Source organism: Trachinotus anak, unplaced genomic scaffold (assembly GCF_046630095.1).
Source record: "Trachinotus anak isolate AG129_WGS33_773 ecotype Australia unplaced genomic scaffold, CSIRO_AGI_Tana_v1 ptg000031l, whole genome shotgun sequence".
NCBI classification, from domain to species: Eukaryota; Metazoa; Chordata; class Actinopteri; order Carangiformes; family Carangidae; genus Trachinotus; species Trachinotus anak.
In genome coordinates, this window is record NW_027273882.1 from 4,568,451 (window position 1) to 4,596,240 (window position 27,790).

At 40.2% G+C, this 27,790-nt stretch overlaps 2 protein-coding genes across 4 annotated transcripts; one reads left to right on the forward strand and one right to left on the reverse strand.

Annotated features, from left to right (window-relative positions):
* Positions 1-1,287: 1,287 nt before the first annotated feature.
* Positions 1,288-7,003, reverse strand: arv1 (ARV1 homolog, fatty acid homeostasis modulator). Of its 2 annotated transcripts, none has more exons than XM_071467960.1 (5): positions 6,844-7,003; positions 6,298-6,417; positions 5,888-6,041; positions 5,555-5,779; positions 1,288-3,982 (listed from the first exon to the last, which is right to left on the reverse strand). In XM_071467960.1, the coding sequence occupies exons 1-5, from the start codon at positions 6,937-6,939 to the stop codon at positions 3,855-3,857; spliced, it is 723 nt and encodes a 240-aa protein (XP_071324061.1). In that variant the 5' UTR covers positions 6,940-7,003; the 3' UTR covers positions 1,288-3,854. The 2 variants fall into 2 exon arrangements, with proteins under 2 accessions (XP_071324061.1, XP_071324060.1); XM_071467959.1 differs by having other exon boundaries at positions 6,677-6,996.
* Positions 7,004-8,051: 1,048 nt separating this feature from the next.
* ttc13 (tetratricopeptide repeat domain 13) lies at positions 8,052-27,695 on the forward strand. 2 transcript variants are annotated; one of them, XM_071467677.1, is made up of 23 exons: positions 8,052-8,312; positions 9,992-10,086; positions 11,024-11,099; positions 11,207-11,277; positions 11,451-11,516; positions 11,863-11,955; positions 13,661-13,777; positions 13,869-13,979; positions 16,552-16,634; positions 16,814-16,955; positions 17,140-17,314; positions 17,908-18,064; positions 18,647-18,777; positions 18,866-18,998; positions 19,778-19,870; positions 20,117-20,200; positions 20,578-20,662; positions 20,887-20,993; positions 21,343-21,478; positions 22,605-22,684; positions 23,558-23,636; positions 25,012-25,091; positions 25,174-27,695. In XM_071467677.1, the coding sequence occupies exons 1-23, from the start codon at positions 8,144-8,146 to the stop codon at positions 25,286-25,288; spliced, it is 2,478 nt and encodes an 825-aa protein (XP_071323778.1). In that variant the 5' UTR covers positions 8,052-8,143; the 3' UTR covers positions 25,289-27,695. The 2 variants fall into 2 exon arrangements, with proteins under 2 accessions (XP_071323778.1, XP_071323777.1); XM_071467676.1 differs by having other exon boundaries at positions 8,053-8,312; positions 20,884-20,993.
* The last annotated feature ends 95 nt before the right edge of the window (positions 27,696-27,790 follow it).

A 27,790-nucleotide genomic window follows, 5' to 3' on the forward strand; every position in this document is an offset into this window, starting at 1 on the left:
AACGTGTATGTGCTTCTCCTAAAGTGGAGCTGCTGGATGTTTTTTAGACTGAAAATGTCAACGTCTGATATTTTGTACTGTGTGATGTCAGTTTTTCTGTTAAAATCTGAAGCCCCTGACTTCAGTCATTTTTATTGTGTCTCTATGTTTCCTCTCTGTTGATCTTTTTATTCCACTGATCCCAGTGAGGCCGGGTCACAAAAGGTCATGACATGTAGCTGTTTGTGTTTCACGTTTTGTGTCGACCTGTTCCTGGTAATTGAATATTTGCATTCCTCAGTGATGGAGACACCAGGACTCAACTGCACAGGCACAGCTTGTTCTTTATAACTCGCTGTTAATGGCGGCTCTTAATGACACCGTGTTTTGGGGTGGGGCTGTTTTTAATGAAGGCAGTGTCAGCATGTTGGCCTTGTCATTGCTAAAGATTGCCGCCTCTTTTAAATCTACTTTTAATTTTAAATAAAACTGCTTCCCTGTTCAGTTCAGATCATACTTATTGATCAAACTGCCTGCTGGTTGACACAGTTTTCATTTGGGAATAGACAAGAATTGATTATTAGAGGAAACACCACGTCAACTAATACCTCCAGTGTGGACTGATCAATAAAATCAGATGCATTTTGAGCAAAGGCAAATTGTTTTGTACCCGGCTCTTGTGCAGGGAGGACAAACTGACTCCATGTTGCTCTTATCCTCCAGCTCTGGTCCTCGGCTTGATGCAGACCTGGTAAACGGCTGCGAGGTGACTGCTGTTACGGTAATCTGATTAGTCAGACTGAGATTAAACCGCTGCATGCCTCAGTAATTGACCAACACTTCCCAGACTCCGCATTTAGAAACTCTCTCAGCAGTTTGTTCACAAAGGTTTCGTGCAGGAGAATCAAACACTGCAGGAACAAGTGACACTGATAAAACAAAAGTTGATTCCTGTTTATTTTACGCGTCTGTGCATCAGTTGAAGGAGTCTAAGATGATAATAGATCTTTTTTTTCCCCAACATCTCCACCAAGGTTCTGCTGTGGATCAATGAAAACTCCAGTTTATCTCCCGCAGAATGAGATGATGATTTGTTTATTACATTTTTTTGCATTAAAACTTTCCACAGTGACTGGAGAACAGATCCACCCAGGGTGAGGACACCTAACGAGCATTCCACATTCGTGTGCTGTCTGCTCAGCTATTCACAGACCTGTAATAACATGCAGCCATGTGGAGAGGCAAACACACACACACACACACACACACACACACAAAATCAAATAATCCCATACAAATCTGAGCAACTGTGTTACAATATAAACATTTTATTTTCTCATTATTCCTTTGTGTAATAGTTGGGACTGCACACGTGAAAACACTCACTTACAGTGTGTGTCTGTGCAGCTTGTGGCAACTGGCTCTGCAAGTTTGTTTTACATAATTCATCACAGCAACATATGTCCCTCCCAAATGATAAGGGCTGGTCTGCGACAGAAAGCCACAGCCAGTTCAACATCACATCTTCTCAGTCACACAATACTCAGGGAGTACTCTGTCATATGACACTTCAGTCCTTCTTAAATGTATATTATAACGTTTATATTATTTATTATTTAAGTCCACACGCAAAAATGTTTTTTAAACAGGCTGGAAGCCTTTAGTGGCTTATACTATGTATATTTTTTGTATTCAAGGGACAGTTTGCTGCTTTATGAAACAACAGGGCGACAAAACGAGGGCGTTGATACCACAGCACAGATTTATGGCTTCGTGGTGATGGCAGGCGGTGGAAGGGGTGAGACACAGGGGAAAAAAAAGAAAAGATTTCTTCTCATAGCTTCAATAAAAACAAAAGATACCAAAGAAGTAACATGAAGGACAAGACTCTACTTCAACAGCAGCAACAGAACATTGTTTGTTTATGGTAATCCTGCTGAGGAGTCACTATAGTGATGACACATGCAGCAAACTCACACGTGTCTCTGACAGCGTGTGAGGGAACATCCCCGCGTCTCACAGGGTGCGTCCTCCGACAGCAGCCTCACATGGTTCTGTTCAGAAAGAATTCGGCCTCGCCTCCCGTCATGTACCCGGCTTGGCAGCGGTTCATGACACCACCACGACTCCTGCAAAGACCTGCGGGTTCAGCTGTCCCCTCATACTGCAGGTAAGTGCAGTGAATAAATTCCCCTCATTCCACAGACGGCTGGGCTGCTTCGCAGGGTTTGTTTTACTGACTGAACACGGTTCTGTTTACAGACACATAGGCCACATACCAGGGGACGGTGGGTGGAGGTTTTATAAAGTTTACCTGCTGCAGCTGGTCAGCGTCTCATTGTGATGACTGCAGATCAGATGTCTGGTTTGGTACCTTCTGCTGTTTAGTATTAGATGATTTTACTCAATATTCTGTAAAGCCTGCAGCACATAAATGCCTCCCCCTTCCTTCACTGGCAAATGACCAACATAAAAATTTTTTTTAAAAACTCAGTGCAAGTGTCAGTGATGAGTTTTAGAGCTGTGTGATGGTCTAAATGTTCATTTCAGAGGTTTCACCCTCACCTGGATACAGGAGGAAAACATGGGAATAATTTAGACATTTCTTGACGGACTTGTCGTGAACAGTGTTAAATTTGATAATTGATAATAGAATAATGATTTAAGCCAATTATCAGGAAAAAAAATGATGACATTTACAAGTTCCAACTCATCACATGTGAGGAACTGCTGCTTTTATTTGTTTCATAAAATTGTAAAAGACACATTGTGAGTTTTGGGGCTGTCGGTCAGACACAACACGTATTCTGAAGATGTCACTGTGGGCTTTGGAAAAAAAAGCTTTAACATCAGCTGCATAAAGGTTTAGTCTAACAATTGTGACGGCCACTGTCCAGTCTGGCCTGGTTCATGTTTTTACATTTGTTGTCTTGAAGAAGCCTGATTTGCAGTGGTCAGCTGGATCTGGAGGACCTGGACCCAGACGATATAAAAGCCCCAGCATTCACCATGGCGCTCTCTCTCTCTCTCTCTGGTTGCAACACTTTTTGCGTTATCTTAATTTGCTGGTATTTGTGTGTCCATACCTGTTTTTGTGAAGTGAAGAAGTCAATAATTTCTGCCTTACTTTGCCTGTGTGTCAACACTTATCTAATGTGTGTTTGTGAGTGTGGAAGTAAAGGTAAGCACTTAACCAATGAGCTAAGGAATGTGAGGAGTGCTGGCTGGGCCCTGTCCAAACAGAGAAGTAGTTTTTGTGAATTTACAACCTCAGGGTGTGTGTTTGTGTCATTCCTAGAGAGCCGCCCTGGAATCAGAGCATGTGTAACAGTAATTGAGACCACGGGATGTTCCCACGTTGCAGCTCCTCTCCTGGGCTCTCATAATAAAGTAATCAAATTAAAGAAAAATGGAGCTCAATGTCCAAACCAAAATGAAAAACAAGATCATGGCGTTCCCACCTCTTCATGACTCCGTAGCCCGTTCTGTAGATAGTGTTTGTTTTTTTTCTTCTTTGTTAATGAGCACAATCACAGTGTCTTTCCTTCTTTTTCACATGTTCTGCAACTTCACAAAACGCCATCACCATTGTCTCTTCTTCTGGTCTCTGTCTCAGTCAGAGACAGAGACCAGCAGCCAGTTCCTTAAGGCATTTACTTTGGAGGTTTCTGTCACTCAGGAAGCTTCTCGTGTTCCTAGTTGTTTTGAAATTAATAGAAACAAAAGAAAGGAACTTGAAGAACACAAGTTCTTCTCCAACTCCATGTGCAGAAGGTTCATTAAAAACTGCCTCACTCTGCCGCAGGCTGGCCTCCGCCATCACGTGTTCATCCCTGAGAGAAGTGACTTTTATTTCAGTCTGACAGAGAAGACGTTCATTCAAACGTCAACATGTCCTGGATGCTCCATGGCAGCTTTTTACAGGCCTGCGCCACACAGGTCTCCGACAGCAGGCCTACACACACAGCCATCAGTGACAGACGTCTGCTGCTGTTCAGGATCACTGAGGAGAAAAGGAATAAAATTAGAAATACACAGACAGTTTTTATCATAATAAGTTATAGTACTTAAAAAAATGGAATCATTCAGAGAATGAGGAAACCAAAAAAAAAAACAGCTTGTGAAAAGTTATGTTAGCCCACACCTCTATTATCAATCGTCACCATCATCCTGATCCTGCCAACCGGTGTGTTAGTGCAACAAGACATGAAGTCAACATGATACTAAAGAGACACTTTCTATATAAACCTCAGAGGGCAGCAGTGAAAGGGCTGAGTTTGCCACATCACTGCACTTGGCCTCGGTTACAACGAAACTTGTTCTTTATTAATATGTCGTACAGAAACAGCTCATCACCATTATTCACTCAACAACTTCTCATTGTTTGCTGTGCACAGGCTGGCTGCCAAATACAATGAGCTGATTTATGTCTCCAGAGCTGCTGCTGCTGCTGAAGAAACAATTATACAACACATGAAACGTGGACCCAAACCTCTCTCTTATGTAACTCATTTATCTTTAATGTCTGGGTCCCTCTGTAGTCAGGAGCACAGGAGCAGGGGGATTTTCAAACAAAGGGAGAGTTAGGTGCCCCCTGCTGGTGTTTTTAAATGTTGCCTGAAGAATGAAGCACCAGTGCATCACTGGTGTCTCGTGAGGAACAAGCTTCTCTGCTTTGAGACTAAGTAACTCATCAAAGTAAAAAGCTGATACTCGTTTCTTCTGTTCTTTCCTTGGTCAACGTTGGGTGGATGTGAAAATGTCTTGACTCTAAAAACGACGATATTAACACTGTCGTTACATCCACAATAACAGTGATGTGTCTCACACCATTGGTCACTCAGTATTAGCCATTATTATTATTATTATTATTATAAATCATTGCAACTTGCTGTGGGAGGATTATTTCTAAAAAAAATCCTAAATCTCTGATGTTCCTGTTCTTCATTAGAGAGTCTATTTGTTCCGTAAAGGTCTAAAGCTTCTCCATAATATTAAACATAAACATTTTTGGAAAAGCACTAATATACAGTGTGTTTAATATACGGAATATTGGTACAACACATCTACACTTTATCCCAAATTTGTACTTGTTTATCCTTTTGTTCATAAACCAAAGTATCAGATACACGTACATTTTGACCTGATGATGGCACTAGAGGGGTCAAAGTTTTTGCAATTCTTCCTGTGGGATCCATAAATGTGTTTACAAAATTTCTTGGCACTCCATAATAGTTGTCAACACGTCTCAGTCTGGACCAAAGTGGTGGACGGATTGTCATCTCTAGTGCCATGAAGCTAAAAACTCATCTGTAAAATTTGTTTCCAGATACAAATAACAGAGCTCGGGACTGTTTCTTCTTCCAGTAGAAACTAGTTTTAAAGAAACCAGTTTACTGAGAGTCTGCAAACTGAATTCCATTCACCTCCACTGTATCAGGGTAAAGGCAGGAATCTCAAACCTTGAACAAACAGAAACCAAACTGCCTCAGTGTCTAACACCACTGGAGGTAAGTGGGAGGCTGCTTTTTTTAATATGGGTGAATCAACCCTTCAAATATTTGTCTTCTCCTACCTCTGATAGCCTGCGAGTTTGAAGTGAGCACAAACAGTTTGATGAGGCCCAGACAGAGTGGGGAGTAGTCATGCTCCCAGATGACGGCAGGGATGAGGAGGACCTTCCCGTAGCAGGACAGCAGCAGCGCTCTGATGAGCAGGCGCAGCTCTAGGTTCCCACCCTGGAGACGACCCACGACCACCCAAAGGAACCACAGCACACTTCCGCAGAACGCTGACAACTCTACAGGACCAACATGAAGACATATCAGGGATCGTGATTCCACACGAACACAAACTATCTGTTTAACAGACATATGGTTGAGCTCTGGTTGGTCTCATGTTATCTTACCCAGGGCGGCCAGTCCAAACATGCCGTAAAACTCCCATTCTTTGGTGTACCTGATGATGTCAGCAGGGTCGCTGCTCTGCTCAGAGCCATGGAGCAGAGACCACCTGAGGTAAGCTTCACACAGCAGGCAGAACACACACAACTTCCAGTGGATCTACAGAGGCGGGGGAGAAAATGTACAGACACTACCTGAAGACAGCACATGGATGACACAGCTGGAGATGAACCCAGTCAGCTGGACGTGATATAATAAGACATGAATGAAATATTTGCAGGATGTAAGAGCAGGGCTAATGTTGGTGTGGAGATGGGTTTCCAGTCTGTGCTTTTGTTAACTTAATTCATGCATACATCCCTATAAAGTTGTACCACCTACACTCCCACAAGTTGAAATAGCTGAGGTTACTTACATTCAAGCTTGTGTTGAACAGGATGTGTCTGAAAGCCTGCGTCTTGCACAAAATGGCATCGATCAAGATGATGACAGGGTCATATTCTATGTACTTGTCCACAGGTTTTTGGCAGGACTCCTGGAGAAAGAGAAACAGAGGCAATGCCGACCCTTTCACTTATCTGCTAGTCATCTGTTGGTGTCTGGGGATGACACCAATGATCAAGATTAAGGGGATGATCTTAATAATTCATGGAAAAGCGTCTGTTTGTAAAGCATTATCAGTTCAGGTGGTTCACTCATCCCAAACGACCACTCCTGATGCTACAGGTGCAGGTGCACCTGTGAGGACTGTCGCCGACAACATGACAAAAAGTGAACGTAATGCAGACACTGACCTTCGTGTGTAGCTGCAAAAACGATTTAGTTGCAGGAAAGAGCTTTAAGAGATGCAGGCAGGTTGAAGCTACATCTCCGAGGCAAACCTCGTTAGCTAGCATCCTCGTCACAAACAGCAACGTTAAACAAAACTACACCAAATCTAAGAAGTTGAGTGTTAACCCACACATATGGTTATCTTCAGGATCCCGTTGCTGTAATCCCGGTGCAGCTCCGTCGCCTTTTCGTGACATTCAACACACCTAAAGACACTTTTGCCCATTCTTTCCTCTGTAGCTACGACAAGCGGCTAGCATGTGAGACGCTCCAACCGGAAGTACGGCAGTCTCATGCAGTTCCCCCTTCAAAATTAAAGTGCATATTTGTCAACAACTGAAGGGTTGAAAGGAGCTTGCATGTTCTGTGCACTTAGATATAATTTTGAGATACATCATTTAACACTATTTTATTTTATAATTATGTTATCATTTCACTACATTTAATGGGGTAAAGTTTTGCTATTTTTACATTTATCTAACATCTGTTGTCACCAGTTACTTTATAAAAACCTATGATGATTTTATAAAATAAAAGTACATTGCTACAGATTAAGCAACTCAAAAACATACTGTACAATTTTAAACAAGTTCTCAACTAGCCGCAGCAATAAATACTGCTAACACATAAATGCATCAATGAAAATACTTTAATATAAAATGGGGTGTAAAAGTCTTAGACCACTTTTCCATTCGGAAAGGGGCAAATCTGATTTGAGACATTTTTATATACATTATATAGCCCAATATCACAGTTTGTCCCAAGGGGCATAACAATCTGTACAGCTTTACCCTCCGTCTGTCCTTAGACCCTTGAATTGAACAAAAAAATTATTGAATGGGAAAAACTGAAGACGCTTCAGGGAGAGAACAGAGGGACCTCTCTTCCAGTATGGACAGATGCAATAGATGTGTGTACACAGTAGAGCAACATAGTAGGTTTACAGTGTAGTAGTACTTTTAGTATTGTAATGCAGTATTGCTAAATTTAGTTTTGATTAAATAATCTAAATTCTTCTTCATTCACTGACTACACTGTATTATATTAGACAAATTTATTTAGTAATACTGTAATAAATTAAAAGGTTGGTAATGAACTGGACTCCAGAATGTGGCGAGTAATGACAAAAAAATCTGTATTTCTAATCAAAATCAATCATAACTGTTTAAGCTGACAGTTGTATGACTTGGTTTTAATTTGAAAAGTGTACCGGAAATCATTTTTGTTTGTTTTGTCTCTTCGTTGACTTGACTAAAAACTGGAAACACCGGTTTGACAGCCGAGGAGCACGCCGGGACTTGTAGTGTGCCCTGGCTCGGTCGGTTCCTGGTTGGTTCCCGCAGGCTCGCCCGTGGGTGGGTGGGTGTGTTTGCTCGGTTCGCTCGAGCTGCAGCAGCTTCCGCTCGCTGGCGTCACACATGTAGAGAAACATGGCCCCCGCCAGCCGGGCTGTTGTTGTGGTAGCGCTCTCGCTGCTCTACCTGTCCCGGGAAATCTTCTCCACCGAGTATTTCTCCACCTTGACTTTGTTCAACAATGAGCTCCACAAGCAGGGGTGCAGCTCCCTCTCCGAGTGGGAAGAGTACGCGGCTGACTGCGGTAAAGTCCTCTTTTCTCTGTTACTTTGCCACGTCCTACCCCGGTCCAACTGTCACCGTGTAACCCGGCTAGCTTAGCCGCCTGCGAGCTAACGTTGAGAGGCTAACAACAACAAGCGGCGACAGATTACCAGGAGAGGTTAAATGGGATTAGAAACCAAGAAGAAAAGAGACTAGTGAGCGTATATATTCATGTGAACACAACAATAAGAAAACTCAGAATGCACCGACTTCACAAACTGTGTCTCGTTTCACCCGGAGAGGTCTTCACCAGAGTCCGCTCTAAAAACACGCAATTTATTGGTGCTGCCTTGCCCGAGAGCAAAATTGATTTTTCTGATGGTAATGAGCCTCTGGTGAATTCTGCATCTACACCTGCATTTTACTGAGATTACCCAGCTAAAATAAGTACAGCTTAATGCAGCAGTCCTGCAATAAACCCTCCCTTTATGACGGCTGTGAGTTCAGTTTTTATTGGAAATATTTTCTAGAGGTGTTGATTTAAATGTATGATCATTTCGGAGGATGTTGTTTGTGAAGCTGTATTGGATTATATATAGAGGTGATTGTGATGTATTGCCCATCCTCAGAGCTATAAATGGGGCGGACAAAATGAGAAAAACACCTGTCCTGATAAACAGCAGCACAATCTATAGCCATCAAAATGGCCATAAAGTTGAATCACCATATGTCTAAAACAGTTTCAGCACAAACTGATTATAACTCTCTATTTCAGAGCTGCTGTATTACACTGCATTAGTTTAAGCTGGGTCTTCCAACTGCCAAGCATCAATTATGCATACAGCTCTATAGTCTTTATCTTAGTTTTTAGTGCACCTGTTCCCTATTGTGTCAGGTGAGCTGGTTGTATAAATGACATCATGTTGAGGTTAATGCTGCTTGGTTTTATGAGTTTGTGCTGAACTGCGGAGATCTTCTTAGTGATGTGTAAACAAGCAAAATGCCACAAATGGTCCGGTTGTAGCTTCTCAAATGTGGCTGCAGATTTTCTTCGTCATATCTGATATTAAACTGCAAGACTTGGGTTTTGAACAACTGGTGGAATAATGTAACCGTGGGCTGTGGAAAATTACAGCTTAAATAACTGACAAAATTTAAAAGAGACATGGTGTTATTTTTGCAGTGGTTGCCATGGAAACTTTGGTTTATTGGGATAATTACTGGGCAAATGAATGCGCCTTGCTGTCAATTGACTAAACACTTTTACCCTTTGAGTAATGAATTCAATGAAAATGCAGGTTTGGCCATGTTTTGATGGAACTGCTGTGTCTCATTAAAACTGTTATTTTTAAATGCTCTAATAGTGACATACAAAAAAGTCAAAGAATCCAAAACCAGTTATCCACTCATCCATTGTCTTTGGTCTGGCCTACATGGAGTTATTCAAACCACATTGCTGACATGTTTTGTTGGTGTGGAATCCACTCTGAGTGGGGCGAGACCTGCTTGTCATCTAAGACATTTCTCCTTTGAAATATTAGACTATTAATGCAACTTGGAAGACGATTGGTTTGACAGGTTGGAAGTGTGTACCTGTCATTGTTAAAAAATTGATTATTCCATTCATGTACGTATAATGGTCTGAAATACGTACATATAGTGACAAGCATCGTGTTAAGTGCTTCCCATGATTGATAACTTGAATTTTTGTCTTTTCAGAGTCCTCAATTTTACAGTTGGAAGACCCAGACTGTGAGGAGGGAAGCAACCCGCCCTGCGAGTCAGTTTTCTCACTTAATGCAGAGAAGATCCTGGTGAGATCTCTCTCTCTCACACACACACTCACAGACTAATCTGATGTACAACAGCCGCTCTCTCTAACGGTTTCCTTCAGAAAAAAAAGTAGTGGTTTCTAGTTGAATCTAAACAACTTGTTTTTACATAAACAGCATGACGCTCCACTTTGTCTTCAATTTTTAAAATGTGACAAGCCATCAACGATTTCATTTCTGAATCAACCAAGGAAGTTTATTGACTATTTATTTTCTCAGCTGTTGAATTATGTTTGAAAGACATCATTATTTTAGAGTGATGTAGCGTTCAGTGCTTGGTTCATGGTTTGGTGTTTCTGATATTTTGAGCTACACCTGAAAGAAATTATGACTCACAACTTCTCAAATGGCAAATCATGTACAAAGTGACTGTAGTTATGTTAATAGAAATAAGCTTAGCAATTTAAATTCTATCTGGAAAGTAGTAAATATCTCTCCTAGTTGAAGTTTTTAAACTGTAACTACACCCAGAAGTGAAGGGTGTCATTGGGTGTAGTCACACGTTTGTTGTACATGTAGCCACACCCAGCAGTGATGCCAGAGTGTACCGACCGCACCTGGACTTAAACTGGATATTCTTCTCTATTCTGTGGGCCTTAATCGCTCCGTATAACCTTGAGAGATGCTGGAAAGCTTGTTTAAAAAAAACCTTTGAAAATGTCCTTGATAAGTGTTTGATTGATTGATTTGAACACTTTCAAAGAAGCAGGAAATAAAGGTTTTCTGCTGTTACACCTCTGAGACTCGCGGTGTTAACATTCTGTGTTTATGCTCTGCTCTTTCGATATGTTACTGGCTTCACACAGGAAATCATTATTTTGTTGTTTCCTCAGCTTCGCGTGTCTGTGCTGTCCCCTGATGTATGTCTCTCTTTCAGGTTGTGTGTTGTTGATTTTTTTTTTATCTCCATCTCTCACAGAACCAGGCCAAGTTGTTTATAGAACAGAAAAAAATCCCCTTCCCTGTAGATAACCACAACACAAATGAAGAACTTGGTAAGTTGGAAAGTTGTTCTAAACATAAACCATATTTATGCTGAACAGATTTGTATCATTTTGCCAAGTTTACCAGTTATTAATCATCATTTGTTCTCTTACTGCAGCTATAGGCTACGTCCTGATAGGCAACGGTCTTTATGATGAAGCCATCAAACATTTCTCACTCTTACTACAGGTGTGTTAACATCCATTCAAGCTACTAAACCTGCCTCCTGCAAACATTCACTGTTAATGCACCTTTCAGGAAGGAAGCATGTTGCTATTTCACACTTTCTCTCACAGCTAGAAATAAAAGCAAACTGAATTTTAAAAGAATATTATTTTTGACATGCTGTACCTTGTATACAGGGTGACCCAGAGCTGGTCAGTGCCATTTATGGGAGAGGGATAGCTTATGGAAAGAAAAGTCTTCAGGTGAGTCATGGTTCTTCCATGAAAATATTATGTTTTATAAGACAGTTTTTTCTATGACACCTTTAGGCTTTTTTTTTTTTCCTCAAAAAGAAAAAGTATCTTGACATTTGGTGACAGCAGCAGTCTCAGGTAAACACAGAATGACTCAGCGTGACATTCAGTGAGTGCAAATTCAATCTGCCTGGACTCTGCAGTTATGGATGTGTGTCCCCCGGGGAAAAAAAAGTCACATTGCAGTTTTTGTGTGTTTAGCTGTTTGTGGCTATGTTCCTAGTTTTGCTCGCTGTATTTTAAGCTTTATGTCAACAAACTGTAACGGCCTCCCCCTGTCCTCTGTCCTTGCCAGGATATAAAGAATGCAGACTTGGCATTGTATGAGCTCAACCGAGTCATCACCCTCGAGCCAAGCTGGCCAGAGGTCTATGAACAGAGAGCAGAGGTAAGGCCCGACCATGCACAGAGGTGAGGTTAAAAGATGCTGTGGCTCAGTGCCAAAACCCATTGATTCAGTGTAGTTTGCTCTCTGAAGTTCTTCCAGTATCTCATAAAGTATTTTTAATGCTTCAGCAGAGCAGCTTTTAATTGGAAAAACAACCTTTGTGGTCTCCAGCTCTTGGCATCAGTGGATCTAATTTAGCTGATAAGATTTCCCAATTTGGAACTTAGATTTGCTCCATTAAGTTAAGTGTCTAATTTCTGTGCTGTTCATGACCTGAAACAGATCATTAATCACGAGTGTATCTGATCAGTTTAGGTGTCTAATCAGCTGAGTATCGCAGGCTTCTTGTTAACGTGATTTGTACTGGGTCTAGTATTATCTCTGATGCAGTTAGAGCTCGTGATTTGGCAAAAAGTAGAAAATATGTTCCATTGTGTTTTTGGATTGTGTGCATCTGGAAAAGAAGAAGACAGGGAGACACTCAAAGTCCAAGACAATGTGGGAAAACAGTGCATTTTAAAAAAGTGGTGAGGCATAGCAATTTTCCTCAGTGTCAGTGTTAAACTAATCATGAGAACGAGATTGAAATAAAAAATAAAAGGGAGAAAGCTTCAAGGACAAAATGTTCTTAACTGAATATTTGCAACAATAAAATTATGTGATGTGACTGTTGGAGCTTGAGTTGCTGAAGGACTGACTGCAAATTAGACGCACAAACAAAGCTGTGAAGTCACGTGAGTTTATGGTTCATCACTGCGTCCATTGTTGTAGAAGCACTGGAGGTTCAAAGAATCACACTGTCAGCTTGAAAAAACTACCTCTACCCCCTGGTTTCACTCTGAGCCTGCTGACTCTCAGTGACCATTACACCACTGCAGTGAGTCACTGCCGTGATCAATCTGATGTGCAAGTTACAGAAAATTAGCAACACAATGCTGTGTTTAAGGACCACTGTCTCATGAATTGTGCAACCCAAAGGTCAAGATTATGATCTGATCAGATTTTAGTCCTTTCTTGAATCCTGTTCTTCAAGATCCCAACAGTTTTTTTTGTTTTTTTAACAAAAGAACAGGTGGGATCTGTTTAGGTTTTTAAAAATGTTTCACTCTCTCTCTGCACAACTGAGTATGAACCAGAAAAAACATATTTTTTCTTTTCTCTGTCTTTTCTCTTGTCTTTCTCAGAAAAGAGGAACATCAATATGAAATTCCTCAAAAGAGACCTCAAACTTTTTTTTGTGTGGTTTTTTTTTTTTTGTGTTTTTTTTGTTTTTGGCTTTTTTATGACAGTGACAGAGAGACAGGAAAGTTTGGGATGAGAGAGGGGAGACGACATAAAGCAAAGGGCCTGATTTGTTTCAGATTTGAACCCGGGCCACTGTGGTTAGATTAAGATTGAGATTGAGATGGTCCTTTATTAGTCCCACACTGGGGAACTTCACAGTGTCACAGCAGCAGAGTGGACAGTACAAGAAAGAAGAACTGCAAGATGTCAAAAAAAATATTCAAAAGATAAATAATAGATACTAATATAATATGTACAATTTAATATACACAAAAATTTACAAAATAGCAGGGATATTGCACAGATGGTGTGTGTTATTTATTACTTACTTATACTTATAATGACTGAGCGTAAATGGTATGTGCTCTACCAGGTGAGCCACCACCAGTATGTGTGTTGACATGTGCATATGTGTCCTTAGATCCTGTCTCCTCTGGGTCGGATCAGCGAGGCTCTGGGTGATCTGACCAAAGCCATCCAGCTGCAGCCCTCGGCCCGGCTCTACAGACACAGAGGAACGCTGCTTTTCATTTCAGAGGTTTGATGATCAACTGTTATGTAAGCGCATGTGTACGTATAGACACCTGTGTGCATCCGGGCTCTGACTCTGTGTTCCACCCTCCCACCAGGACTATGTGGCAGCTATGGAAGACTTCCAGCAGTCTTTAGAGCTGAAGAAGAATCAGCCCATCGCCATGCTTTATAAAGGCCTCACCTTCTTCCACAGAGGCATGCTCAAGGTAAGCTGTTGATTTAATAAGAGGTCTTTGCTTCCTGTAGCTGCTGTGGCCAGTGTCCTGTTGGGAGAATAGGGACATGAATCTTCATGAAAATTATTTCAGAATAATCTGCACCTTTAAACATGTTCTGGCGAAAGGAACCTTATGTCTATTATACTTACAACATGCAGTATTAGGGCACAAGGGGGAAGTTGAAGTAGATAAAAAGATTGGTGTACAGTATCGGTGAAGACATGGACTCATCCGATGTTTGTTGTGTTGCTGATGTACTGTATGTTTAAGCTCATCTACTATTTTTTATTTTTGTATATTTATTTGATATATGACCAGTTGCAAGGATTGACAACATCACACCAAGTGCTATGATCTGGCATCTGTGAAGGAAGTGGTTGCTGTTGTTCACACCAGAGCTTCATGTGGCTGTTTGTCTCCTCTAATGTCATAAGAAACAGTAACAAATGTGTGAACTAAAACCTGGGTGTTATGTCACCCATGAAAAGGCAAAACTTAGGAATGTATCATGCTGTTTTTCAGTGAAGTAATGACAAATGCAGTTATGTGCAATGGCTGCCAGCTGAATACTTGACTTCTCACATTTGTGTGGACAGTTCTTCCTTTTATATGAACACTTTTTATACACAACAGGAGTTCAAATGAAACTAAAGATATCACATCATGAGGAAGGTTAAAATGATAGATGTCTCCAATTCTGCCTTTGAAAGAAACATTGAGATAAAATACAATATGTTGTCATTTTCCACAGCAACTTCACAGCGTCTGTCACACTTTGATAAACTGAGGTCAGATTATGTGGAGTGCAGAGCAGCGTCTACAGCAGGTTTTCAGCTGAAAGGCTCGTCTGTTGTCAGTCTGCACCACCAGTTGCAGTTTTTTATCCAGTGATGTGCATGTGTGGCGGTTTGTGTTTGTGTTTGCCACCTCTGCTAACCAGTTTCCTGGGGGAATCCCTGCAAAGCACCTTTAGGCAGCTGACAGCTGACAGTTGACTACAAACAACAACACACAGTATACAAAATTGACAGCCAGTAGTACTATATAGTTTGATACTAGTTCTTACCCTGATTATAAAGAGTAGTATGATGTACTATAGAGTGTGACAGTTGCACTTCAGTGCTGTGTAGTTGAATAGTCCTCGTGGAAACAAAGTCAACATTGCACAATCGGCTTGTTATCAGCACGGACTGTGACTGAACCGTGTCTTTTCTCTGAGGAAGAAGAATATTGTGAATAAGCCCTTTGTCTGCGGATTCATTGTGTCCCTTGTTCACTTTATGAAAGCAAGGATCACAGTTATATTTATTTTATTTACAATGAACATTCTTTATTCTGCTATTTGGAAAGAGTTTGGCCTCAGTTTTATGTTGTATTGAGCGCTATTTAGCAAATGCTAACATAATTAGCATGCTACCATTCAAAATCAAGTTGATGAACATGGTTAACATTACATCTGCTAAACATCAGCATGCTCGTATTGTCATTGTGAGCATGTAAGCATGCTGATGATAGCATTTTAGCATTTCCCACAAAGCACTGCTGTGTCTAGGTACAACCTCATAATGCTGCTCACATGGCTGTAGTTGATCTTTATTTAGCATTTAAATAATTGTGAAGCTACAAATGGACTATGGAGGAAAAGAATACTTAAGATTATTTAAACTACAGCATGGTAGAATTTACAAAAGGTTTCATTGTAATCTGTGTTCATTAGTCTGATAATATGAGAATGTACAATTATACTGTGACTTGTAAAAAATATATTGGGTTCAGATCATATGGTCAGTGTTTGCTTAGCAGGTTGCTTCATCTTCATGCTGAAGTTAAGGGATTGGCATCATAACAATATTGCAGGGGAAGATTTCCAGTAACAATATTTTTGATGGTAGGATAAAATACTTTATTATTATTTGCAGTCTTGGACAAAATCTGTTTGGTTGTTTGGTCTTTGAGTGAGGGATTTGCCTCCTTTTATGGGATTTCTGGCTCTTCATACTGAACCTGATGAACTATGGTGAAATAGGTTTGTTGTGTAGTTGCTTTGAGCTTGCAGCTCTAAAAGTAAGAGGCTGTCTAAAGCTTTAAAGACATTTGTCGCTGATATTAATTCGGCAGCATCTGGCATCTCTCCAGTGGCTCTAAAACATCTGCTGCAGAGATGGAAATATGCCTAACACATTTGATTTGCATTTGCCAAACAACTCAGGTTTTTTGAAGTCTCTGGTTAAGGGGAGGTACCAGATAGACTGTTCTCTGTCTGTGTCGCCAACCACAAACTGGTATTTTCTCCGTGTAGCAGAATTTGCAGTTCCCCATACATAATGTGAGATGTGAGCACAGAAGCAAACTCCTATTTGAGGGGGTCGCTTGACCACATTTAAGTTGCATTTTCATGATGGATGTGAGCTACAAAATGTGTGTAAAATCTGCATATATCTGATATAAGGTCTGAATGATCTGCTGAGTCAGAATTTCAGGTCTATCCACATGTTCCCTGTTGCAATTTCCTGTTAACTGTGTGTTGCCATTGTGTGAAAACTGTGTTCTCTCTCATCAGGAAGCCATTGAGACATTCAAAGAGGCATTAAAGTTGAAGTCTGACTTTATAGATGCATATAAGAGCCTCGGACAGGCCTACAGGTACAGCAACCCTGTGGTATTGTTTTCTTCCAGTTGAATTCACGGTTTATTTCTCATTTGTATATCTCCAAGGAAGAATACAGTATCTCTTTTATTTAGGGAAATGAGAGACCTTTCCCCTCTGCTTCACTAACATTATGTCAACTGTTGCTCTTTTGGTGTCTTCTTCCTCCATCCAGAGAGCTGGGTGACTTTGAGTCAGCAATGGAGAGTTTTCAGAAAGCCCTCATGTTGAACCAGAACCACATTCAGTCTCTCCAGCTCCGAGGCATGATGCTGTACCACCACGGCTCGCTGCAGGAGGCCATAGGCAACTTCAAGGTAGAGGAATAGCGTGGTCCTCTGCTCCTCTGCAAAACTGTAATCATTTCAGGCAGTACCATCTTGTATCTTTTGTTCTGTAATACTGGAATTACATTGAATAATAAACTACAAGATCTGTCAGTTCAACGACAAGTATACAGTGCTCTCCTCACGTTTTCCTCTTGTTCTCTTTGCCCTCCAGAGGTGTCTTCAGCTGGAGCCTTATAACGAGGTGTGTCAGTACATGAAAGGGTTAAGTCACGTGGCCATGGGGCAGTTCTACGAGGGCATCAAAGCTCAGACTAAAGTCATGCTGAACGATCCTCTGCTGGGACAGAAGGCCAGCTCTGAATACCTCAAAGTGAAATACCTCAGAGGTTGGTGTGCCTCCATACACGCACAGATGGGCAAACACATACATATGAGGTTCTATAATAAACTTGCACCCATGAAAATTTTATTGAAGGCACTTGAAATGTTCTGTGTTTGTTTTTGGTGCTAAACCTTGCTCATATAAACTATGGAGAAACTCCCACTCTGTTGCTGTTTAAGCCACTTCTCAAATCATGTTTTGAGAGGAAGTTAAAACAAATTAAATCCATTATAGCATTTCAGCAGAGTTTATATTATGGCCACTGAATATTCTTGATTCTTATTCTGACTGATTTTTAGTAATCAGACACTGTAAAAAGGCACCTATGATGTTGTTTTTGGCAATGACAAACCTCTTTGAGGTTAAAGGTCTTGTCAGTTTCCTGTACCAGTATCAGGAGGATAATATATTCCTTTCTTTTACTGGATAATTCAAATGTCACGAATCACTGTTATACTATATGAATGTGAAAGGTCAGTTAAGATCACATTTCTTGGACTGAAAACCTTAAAAATTTCTAAAATAAATCAATGTCTGTTATTTCAGATTATGACTGATATTCTGCCCCTGCTTTGCTTTGCCTTGTTTTTCTGTCAGAGTACTCTCGCTACCTGCACTCCCACCTGGACATCCCAGTAGCCGAGTACAACGTGGACCAGGATTTACCAGGAAACTTCAAGAATCACTGGGCCAAGAATCTGCCTTTTCTAATAGAAGACTATGAAGAACAGCCGGGTCTGCAGCCTCATATCAAGTAGGTTTGATGGGTTTGTAACAACTGATTCACACCTCAAACAATAACTGTGACTGTGAGTGTAAGATGTAATGATATATTGATTTTTGTACTTGTCCCTATAAACATTGCTCTGAGATCAAATCAAAGGATCAAAGGATTTGCAAACAAAACTACTGACAGATAAGATTCATACAGTTTTAGGGTTTTATTTGAATTTAGTATAGGCTGTCCTACACTTCACCTCAGTTGTGTCATCATGTGGAAATCTGTGAAATCAAGCTCCATCACCAGCCTAATTTCCTGAGCTGCTGCTGGTAACAGTTTTCATGAGCTCAGAGCTGAGGCACACAGTATTCAGTGGTTGAAAGCTAACACCTGCCATCTTTTCCATATGACATGAAAGCTCCAGTTTTTTTCCAGGAGATGTTTTAATACGTCTGTCATCAGACTGAAACTTGTTTCTTCTGTTTTATAAAGACGTTTCAGAGGTTTGACTGGTCGCCACAGTGCGGCCCAGGAAAAATAAAGTCTGCTCACTGTATGAAAGCTTTAGTGAAGTTCATCCTCTATGTCTTCCTCTCCCCTCTCTGTGGTTTTCAGGGACGTGCTGCCGCAGAACTTTGACAGCTACAGCAGTGAGGTTCAGAAGCTGATATGCACAGCCGACCATCTGGGGGCGCTAATGCAATACGACACTCCAGGTTTCTTACCTAACAGGAGAATACACAGAGGTACCAGTGACAAATGCTGTGGCTCATTAAGATCATTGATTTGTTAATAACAGTAACAAAATTAAGACTTGCTTGTTCTTTTTTGCAGCCATGGGTTTAGCAACCCTGGAGGTCATGCAGGCCATGCATCGAACATGGAGCAACTCCAAAGTGCGAGTGAACGGCAAGACCAGGCAGATGCAGTGGAGAGACATGTTTGACATAGCTGTTAAATGGAGGAGGTGAGGACTTTTTTAAGAGTGACTAAATGCCACTTTTTAGCCTGAACACACCACAAGTTTCACATATCAGAAAATGCATTCACCTCCAGATTTATATGTCAATGTTGTGTTCAAGGGTTTGGTGTATTAGGCAGTGTTATGGTTTTCCGGAGAAAAAAGCGAATAATATGTGAAATAATAAACGCTTATGAGCCCTAGGATCAAGTGATAATTGAATACAGTGACTGTACTTAACTGACTCACAAATGAAATGTTAGTGTTGAGCTGCTCTCAATGAATCCAAGTGGAACTTTGGTTTGGCTAGCTAGAGAACAGTGACCCAAACACGTAAAAATTTGTGTCTCCATCATATTCCAAGAGAAATTGGAGTTCAGGAGCAACAGTGGAATCCGTATCATCTCCAGGAAATAACCCTGCAACTCGAGGGAGAAAGGGAATGAAAAGAAGACAGATGTTGATGTATGATAGTTAGCAGTTCCCCATGCTTCAACAGTCTTGCATAAAAAAATGAAGTCTAGGCTGGAGCCCGTCTTCGGTTTTACTACATGAGAACCAGAAAAGTTGATTTTTTAGCAGTTTTCAGTCACTTTTGTTTGCATGTCACGACTTGTTTGTCGTGTTGAGTGAAACAGACCAAATACAGAAATATAACACAGTAAACTTTTCCACTGTTCTTTTAGACCAAATCAGACAAATCATGTTCCACCAAAGAGTCTTTGGTCCTTTGCTGATTGGATTTCAGCATTGACAGACTAAACAGGCTTTTTCTGTGCTTCTAGGATCGCAGATCCAGACCAGCCAGTTCTGTGGTTAGACCAGATGCCAGCCCGGAGTCTCAGTCGAGGCTTCAATAATCACATCAATCTCATCAGGTAACAAGTTGGCATCAAAGATGGCGGCAGGAACTCTCAGGAGTCCGTTGACTGACTTGAATTTCCATGTGGTCTTGCTGCAAGTTTTTTCTCAGCTTTGTAGTGTAAAAATTTTTATTTAAATCACCTTCAACATGACTGAGTTTCCTCAGGTTTTCAGTCACTGTGGCCTTGGTTCTGACAAACTCACCCAAAGCACTTTAATGCTGGTCTATTGAAATCCTTTTTTCTCTTTATTCCCCACAGAGGACAGATTATCAACATCAGATACCTGGCTTATTTTGACAACATCCTCGACTTCATCAAAGACAGAATACTGGTGTACCACGGGTAAATCTCACCAAAACATCATTGAGTTTCTTTTGTACTGCATCAGTCTTTCCTTCCTTTCCTCCACTAACAATCTGCATTCACTGAAAAACTAATCCGATCACCTTGAATGCTCCCACAAATCAGCCGAGCCTGAACCCAGTGAAAGCTGCATATATGCAACAAGCATCAGCATGTCTCAACTTGAATGATTTGACAGCCGTTATTTTAATATGCTCGCCAACTGTGCGGTTATGTAAATTATTTTTTCCGTTGGCATGAGAGTGTTGGGGAAGTATCTTATGCAAATATATGAATATTTTTCCGATCAGATGTTTCCTCAGTCTCCAGGCTTCTTGTTGTTTCTGTAACTAATATGTCCTTGTGACCTGTCTCAGGGCCTACAACCCCAGAGGATTATTAGAAGTCCGTCAGGCTCTTGAAAATGTCAACAAAGTGGAAGATCTTCTTCCTATAATGAAGGTAAAGAGGGAAAAGGCAGAGACAAATTAGTTTGGAAAGGTTACTAACGAGAGTAAGTTATTAATGAATATATAACAGGTTTTTGTGTCAAATTTCAAATTTAAATCTATATTTGCTTGATTTTTTTTTCATGTTATTGACTGTACTTTAAAGGTGTAAATGACATGTCTGTGTGTATGTGTGTGTGTGTGTCTGTATGTTTGTGTGTTTATTTCCTGAAGCAGTTCAACAGTAAAACCAGAGATGGCTTCACGGTCAACTCCAAGGTGCCGAGCATGAAGGATCCTGGGAAAGAGTACGATGGTTTTACCATCACCATCACTGGAGACAGGTACGATTTGTGTGAAATTTCACAGCAACACATTTGTCAATGCTAAGCTTCATTTTAAAGAAATATGTTGATTATATGTTCAATTTGAAGAACATAAGTATTTTAACATTATACATAAAAAAAGAAGTAGATGTATGGAGCCGACAGAAGGTATAAAAGGTACAGGTTTAATCATTTTTAACCTGATTATTACAGCAAACAGTTTGACATGTTTTCCTTGCAGCCTGGTGTCAGATGTTTTTTTTCTTGTGCAGAAGCTTTTCAGTTAGTTTGGATTATGATGACTGAGGAAGACCCATGATGATTAATTTGTTCAGTTTTTAACTCTGAATTGTTTCCTGTGTTTTAGGGTGGGCAACATGTTGTTCTCAGTGGAGACCCAGACGACAGAAGAGCGGACGCAGCAGTACCAGTTAGAGATAGAGTCCATATACAAAGACCTCACCGCCAAAGGAAAAGCATTAATGTTGTCCACTGAACTGGGGGTAAGATTTATCTCTGGAACATTTTCTTCACAGTTCTGTAGATGATAGAAAAAAGGAGGATGTACAATACAAGAATATGTGAGATGACATAAAGCATTAAATTTATGTGTGTTATCTGGAGTAGAAAGTTGCTTTAAACAGCACAAACAAACGTTCATTCGCCTCAGTTGTATTGAAGAGGCAGGAGAACGTGAAAGTCTTTTGACCTCTGCAAAGAAATGTGATGTGAGGAGCTGAAAAAAATGTTGTAAAATATGTAAAATGATAAAATGTAATAATCTCAGAAAGCTTTAAGTCATTTATCTAACACAAATGAAAAATACTCTCAAGTTCCTTTAGGTTAAATATGAGGAGTCTGTGCTTTTCTCTGTTTTGTATCACTGTAAATTGAACACCTTAGGCTTTTGGACTGTTGGTGTCTCATTTCAGTCTCACTCATCTCATTTCCAGCCAGCTTCCCCTCAGCATCTCACAACAGCCGACACATTTTGTAACTGAACCTCTCTCCTCTCATTTCCCCTCCTTTCCTCTCTTCCCTCTGCAGACACATGAGAGTTTTCAGTTTCATACACAGACAAACTCAAGGAATTTAATTAATTCTCTGGAGAGCACCACAATAATTTTACAAATATATCACTTTACAGTGTTGAGCAGGATGTATGTTCCAGCTGGATTTGCACATTCGTGTCTGTAGGTGACTGACAGGCTGAGCTGCAGTGAAAAACAGGTTTTTAGAGAAATATTATCGCACGTAACAGAAGCATTTTCACTTCCCGAGTCTGTGCTGGCATCCAAACCTCACTCTGTATCTCCTGCTTTTCAGCTGTTTTTTTTTTTTTTTCCTGATTTATACTGATAAACCAACAATGTCCTTGTTGTTGTAATTACTAGACAAGGTGATTCACTTTCCTCTGAAACCGACAAACTGTACATTCCTCTTGTGTTTTCATTCTTGGTTGTTTTTATTATGTCTGCAGGCCTCTGTGTTCTCATCCTGTCTAAATAATTTGTAAATGAAGACAACACACAGTGAAGACTATTAAAATGGACGACATCTGTAGAAACCTTTGCTCTGTGCCATTTAAGGGCTGTACAGTTGACTCTGTGATACATTTTCTTCTTTCAGGATGCAGATGCCTTGTGTAATCTGGTCCTCTCCTTGGTTTATTACTTCTGCAACCTCATGCCGCTCTCCAGAGGATCCAGGTAATTTGACATCCAATCAGCCTGCAGGCGCAACGTTTAGTATTCCCACACTTCAGTAACCGACTTGAATACCTTTGCATACCTCTGCCAAAGCAAAAACAATTCTACACGTCAGTGAGAGATTTATATCTGGATTAATCACAGAGATCCAGAGTTATTATGTGGATCTGCACCAAATTGTACAAAGTCTCTCACGTCTCTTTTTTCAACAAGATTGATACATTATGTCCTGAGAAACTGACAAAAATGATGCAAAATGCCCTTTCTCGCAATGTTAAGGAAAGTAATTTAAAAATCCCTGGAGTCACCCCTTTGACTGGATTCACACCAAACTTTAATGGGTTCTTTCCTGGACCATATCCCATCAAGTTCGTTGGAAATCAGTTCAGTGGTGTTTGCGTAATCCTGCTGACAAACAAACCAACAAACAGACATGGGTGAAAACACTAGCTCCTTGGCAGAGGTAATGAGACAGTGAATTTGTGTTCTGCTGTGATGTGCTGAGGCGAGTTTAATTATTGCACTGTCGAAAAGCTTTATATCTAGATTCAGATCTCCTTTGGCAGAAGCGTCTGGAACTTTAAATTTAAAACAGCTGACATCAAACGACGGGCAGACAAAACAACATGAAAAACATTGTAGGTCTCTGATCCTCAGACCTTGTGGATGTCATGTAATAACAGTTAAACATATTTCATACTATTTGAGAAGCCTTTCTGTGTTCCTCATGGAGTTTCTGGCCTGGCTGCAGGTTTTTGAGCTTGAAATGTCCCAGCTTATGCTCAAACAGTTGCATGTTCTGTCTTAAGTTCGCTGTAGATCAGTACAAGTTATAACTGTGTAACAGAGTCTCACTGATCCGTTTCTCCTCAGTGTGGTGGCCTACTCGGTCGTGATGGGGGCACTGATGGCCAGTGGGAAAGAGGTCATCGGTAGGATCCCTAAAGGAAAGGTAAAGATAAAGCTTCTCCCTCCTGCACATTCAGCTTTCATCCAACTGCACTGATGAATAAATGAATAGCCAGCAAAGTGTTCTACTTAAAGCATGTGAAAAAGGGAACTGGAATGAAAGTAGAGTCCCAACCTAATATTTGATCACAACAGACAGCACTCTTCTACCTTCATATGTTTATACTTTCCAGCTCAACCTTGTCTGTTTGTTCTGTCAGTGATGAATGAAGCTGGAAAGAAGAAGCTATGTGTAAATGGCATCTTTTAACAGCTTGATGCCTCCAGCAGTGTATCCCACATCTGAAGAGGGATATATTGTTTCTGAGCCAGCAAATAAATGATTATTATAAGAATTCTATTGTTTGTGTGAGTCCAAATGAAACTGAGTCAGAGCAGGCGAGAAGCTTGTGTAACCCTCAGGCATTGCTTTTTTTTTTTTTTTTAAACAATAGCCTGTCACTCAGCCTTCAGGTGTAAAGTACATACAATAACAGTCTGCTTGTAACTGATGGATACAAAGTTGTATTTATTTATTCCAGACAAGTTGAAGAAGAACGGGGTCGCTTGTCTGAACCTCTCACCTATTTTGCACTTGCCAAGCAGACACTTTGTTCCTGGAACAAAAGTCTTAGTGGACGGAAACAAGGCAGCGCAGAAATCTGATCATGTGTTAGAGAGCTGAAGTCTATGAAAAGTTCAGCTGAGGTCAGTCAGGAAGCTCGTTGACTGTCCTTATAAAGTATTATCCAAGTTTCTGTTTGCTTGACTGAAGAATATCTGGCAAAAATATGTAGTGTTTCACAAGAATAAAACATAAACCTGAGAAAATTGCTAATGTCACTATTCCAGTCACTATGTTTGGCTTCTCTTCTTCTTTCATATTGTATTTGTAAATATTTTCTGCTTTTTATTGAGTCTGTTTTGCACTGAAGGAATGCAGTTTTGTTTATGGAGAGAATGACAATAAATTTGACACATTATTATGTGTAATATACAGGATCTGATGCCCCTCAAGTTTTTCTTTGGCTGGATAATTCTTATTGTGTTCTATGTGTTTATCATGTTTTCATCCTGGGCTTCAGTGACTTTAGCTCCAAGGTCTAAATGTTGATTTTCACCTTGCCAATGATAAAATTGGGAAACAAATATCTGAATTTCTGGCGAGTATATTTTCATATACAGAAAATGTACATTATTGTTCTAGTCTACCTGTTTACCATGTTTAGACGTTCGTATTATCAGGTCAGGTCGTCACGGAGAGGGAGTAGGAAATTTGTTTTCAAATGATTCTTTATTTACATGGACATGGCCTCGAGCAGTGAACTGTGTCTACAGTGTGCGTCCTCTAAACTAGGTTTGTGTTCCTGTTGTTTTAGCTGGTGGATTTTGAAGCCATGACCACACCCAGTCCAGACAGCTTCAGTAAAACAGCAAAGAGCTGGATGAATCTGAAGAGGTAGGAAGACAAAACACATTCTTTGTTTCTTATTTTTCCACTTTACAGTTGACACTTATCTATAACTGTTCGTCTTCCCCAGTTTACCGAGCTGGTACCAGAGTCTTCCATCTGTAGCAGAGACCTTCCCGTCGACCAGAACGATGATCGAGGTTCTCAATACAGACTCGTCTTCACACTGTCCGAAGAAGTCTTAACACAGCTTCTACGCAGGAGAGGAATCTGTTCAATAAAGTCTTAATAATGATTATAATAGAGCTTCTACACTGGGCAGAACAAAGGGACTGTCTTCTTCTGCAGCCCAAACACAACTGGACTAAAGATTTATCTCGGCTTTAATGTTGATTGTTTAGATTTTAAGAGAGAAAACCACAGAGCTGCTTGCAGGTAGAGTCTGTTTCCCTGCGTCCTGAGGCTTTTCCTCTGAAGCCATGAATAAAATTAATTTTATTTTAGCATCCTGACACTCCTCCACATCCTGGTTTGTTCTGTCATGTTTTTTTTACCGCAGGATATTTCAGTTAGTTTGGGATGCAGAAGTGATTCTGTCCGCCCTCTCTCTTTCTCTGCTTTATAGGCCTCACGCTGAAACACCCAAAGCACAAAATGCATCTCATGAACCATCAGCATGAACAATCTACCACTGCATAGACACGTTGAAATCCCTAGTTTTAGATTAGCTAGAATATTAAATTGGATCTTAAATTGCTCAGTTGTCTAAGTTTTTGATTGACTCTGTTATGTAAAGAAGTTTTTATTTAACATTGAAGATTGTAATTGGCACTTTAAACTTTTTTTAACCACTGCTGTGCTCACACACAGTCCAGCCTATCAGCAGAGAGGGAGTTCAGGGATTTTAAAGACATGAAACAAAATCTTCAGGGCTATTGAATTCCACTCGGGATACTTGAAGCAGCCTCTTTTTTATTTAGCTTTCTCAAAACGTGCAGGAAGTGTCACTTCTCTTTTCGGGAATTGAATCCCATTTTCTTTTAATGTGACCAATAATGAGCTGGTGTAAAGATGAGTTGGCTGCTGAAGTAAAATTAGAGGAACAGTCAGAGATTTTAGAGAAGTACAGAGATCCAGGCAAAAATACCAAAAGATTTCTGGTTCTTAAATGTGAACAAATGAGACGTATTTCTGCTTCAGTGTAAACTGAATAAATGTCACTTTTGAGACTTTTTTCTGTAATGAAGATAATGATGAGGTTCAGCCCTTATTCATCCTTCACCTCCGACCAAAGTGAATGAAAAGTAAAAGCAACCTGGTTATTATACTGTAGAGATATTTCAAAGGTGAGATCAAATTAAATAAAAGAACTTTAAAATGGTAAAATACAGTTTCACTGCTTTTCGAATCAAAGAATTAAATATCCGAACTCGTACAACTGAAGTAGAAACTACAAAATGAAGGCTCCTGAATGTTCTCTGATATCTCTGACTGCTGGATCTTATTGAGGATCGACTATAGATGAGGTAAAGCACACCACATACTGTTATTTCCTTTGCTAACATTCCTTACGCTCGCATTGAACGACATCTGTGCATCTCATAGCTCTTTTCTTTGGATTTCCTCATCATCTCATGGATTAAGTTTTCTTGTATGAGCTCTTCTTCATGAACAACAGTAGTTTGGGAGAAAAGAGCTCATGTCCTGATTTTTCCTACATATGTGACCGAGTCCTGTCAAGCTGACGGATATCTGGAGAAGAACCTGGAAAACGAGGCCTCGTAAATCCTCACAAAGACATTGAATTGGCTGTAAATTTGAAAATGATTGTTTGAGGAAATAGCTCTTGTGCAGTTGTCTTTGTAGTGAAAGTTTATTAGTTTAAAAGAACGAGCCTGACCAAGTTCTGTTATTGAATTTCTCTAGGTGTCCTCAAGCTTGACAAGATTGAATTCTGGCTGCATGAAATGAACGAGATTTTTAGTAAATATTTCATGGAAATTGTCATCAATGGTGTTTTAAGATTTCTATAATTTGTTTCAAATCTGGCAAATGGGTTCAACCTGTGAGGGAAGTTTTGATGTGATGTTTACCTTCAGCAGCCTTATAAAACTCAATACTTGAGTGTCAGATATTGAAGATGCATTAGCGTGTCTGCAGCTGCTGCCTATGTTTTTAATGACTCATCAGTGGGAGTTTAAGCACAAGGAGAAAAAGGGGTCAGCAGGTAATTCACCTGGAGTGATCTAAAATATTTGAGTCATTTGAACAAATTTCATTTTTTTAATTGCAGCTTTTATGATTTTTTAAATTTGATGGCAAAAAAAAGCTTTTATGATTTAGAGGCCTTTAAAATATCATCGCTGAATGTCCAGTTTACTAATTTTGTCATTAAATAGGTTCATTTCCTGCATTACTGACAGTGGACGGCCTACATTTGTTTTGCTTCTCTTTTCATATCAATGATTATGCCGACTGGTTGTCATTTTATTTTTATTTTTGCACTCGGTGACCCAGTCATGAAATGCTGCGGTGGGCTTCAGAGCGAGGAGTGCACAACCTATCTTAAAGCTTAAAACTTGAAGGAGGGAATTTTTTAATGAATGAATGAATGAATGTTCAGCAGTCAATAAAACTGGTTGACAATTTTAACAGCTTCTCTTGTTGTGCCATTTTTTTGAACACCTTTACTTTACCAGGGAAATCAAGATCAGAAAAACTTCCACAACTAGTTGACTCTGTGGATT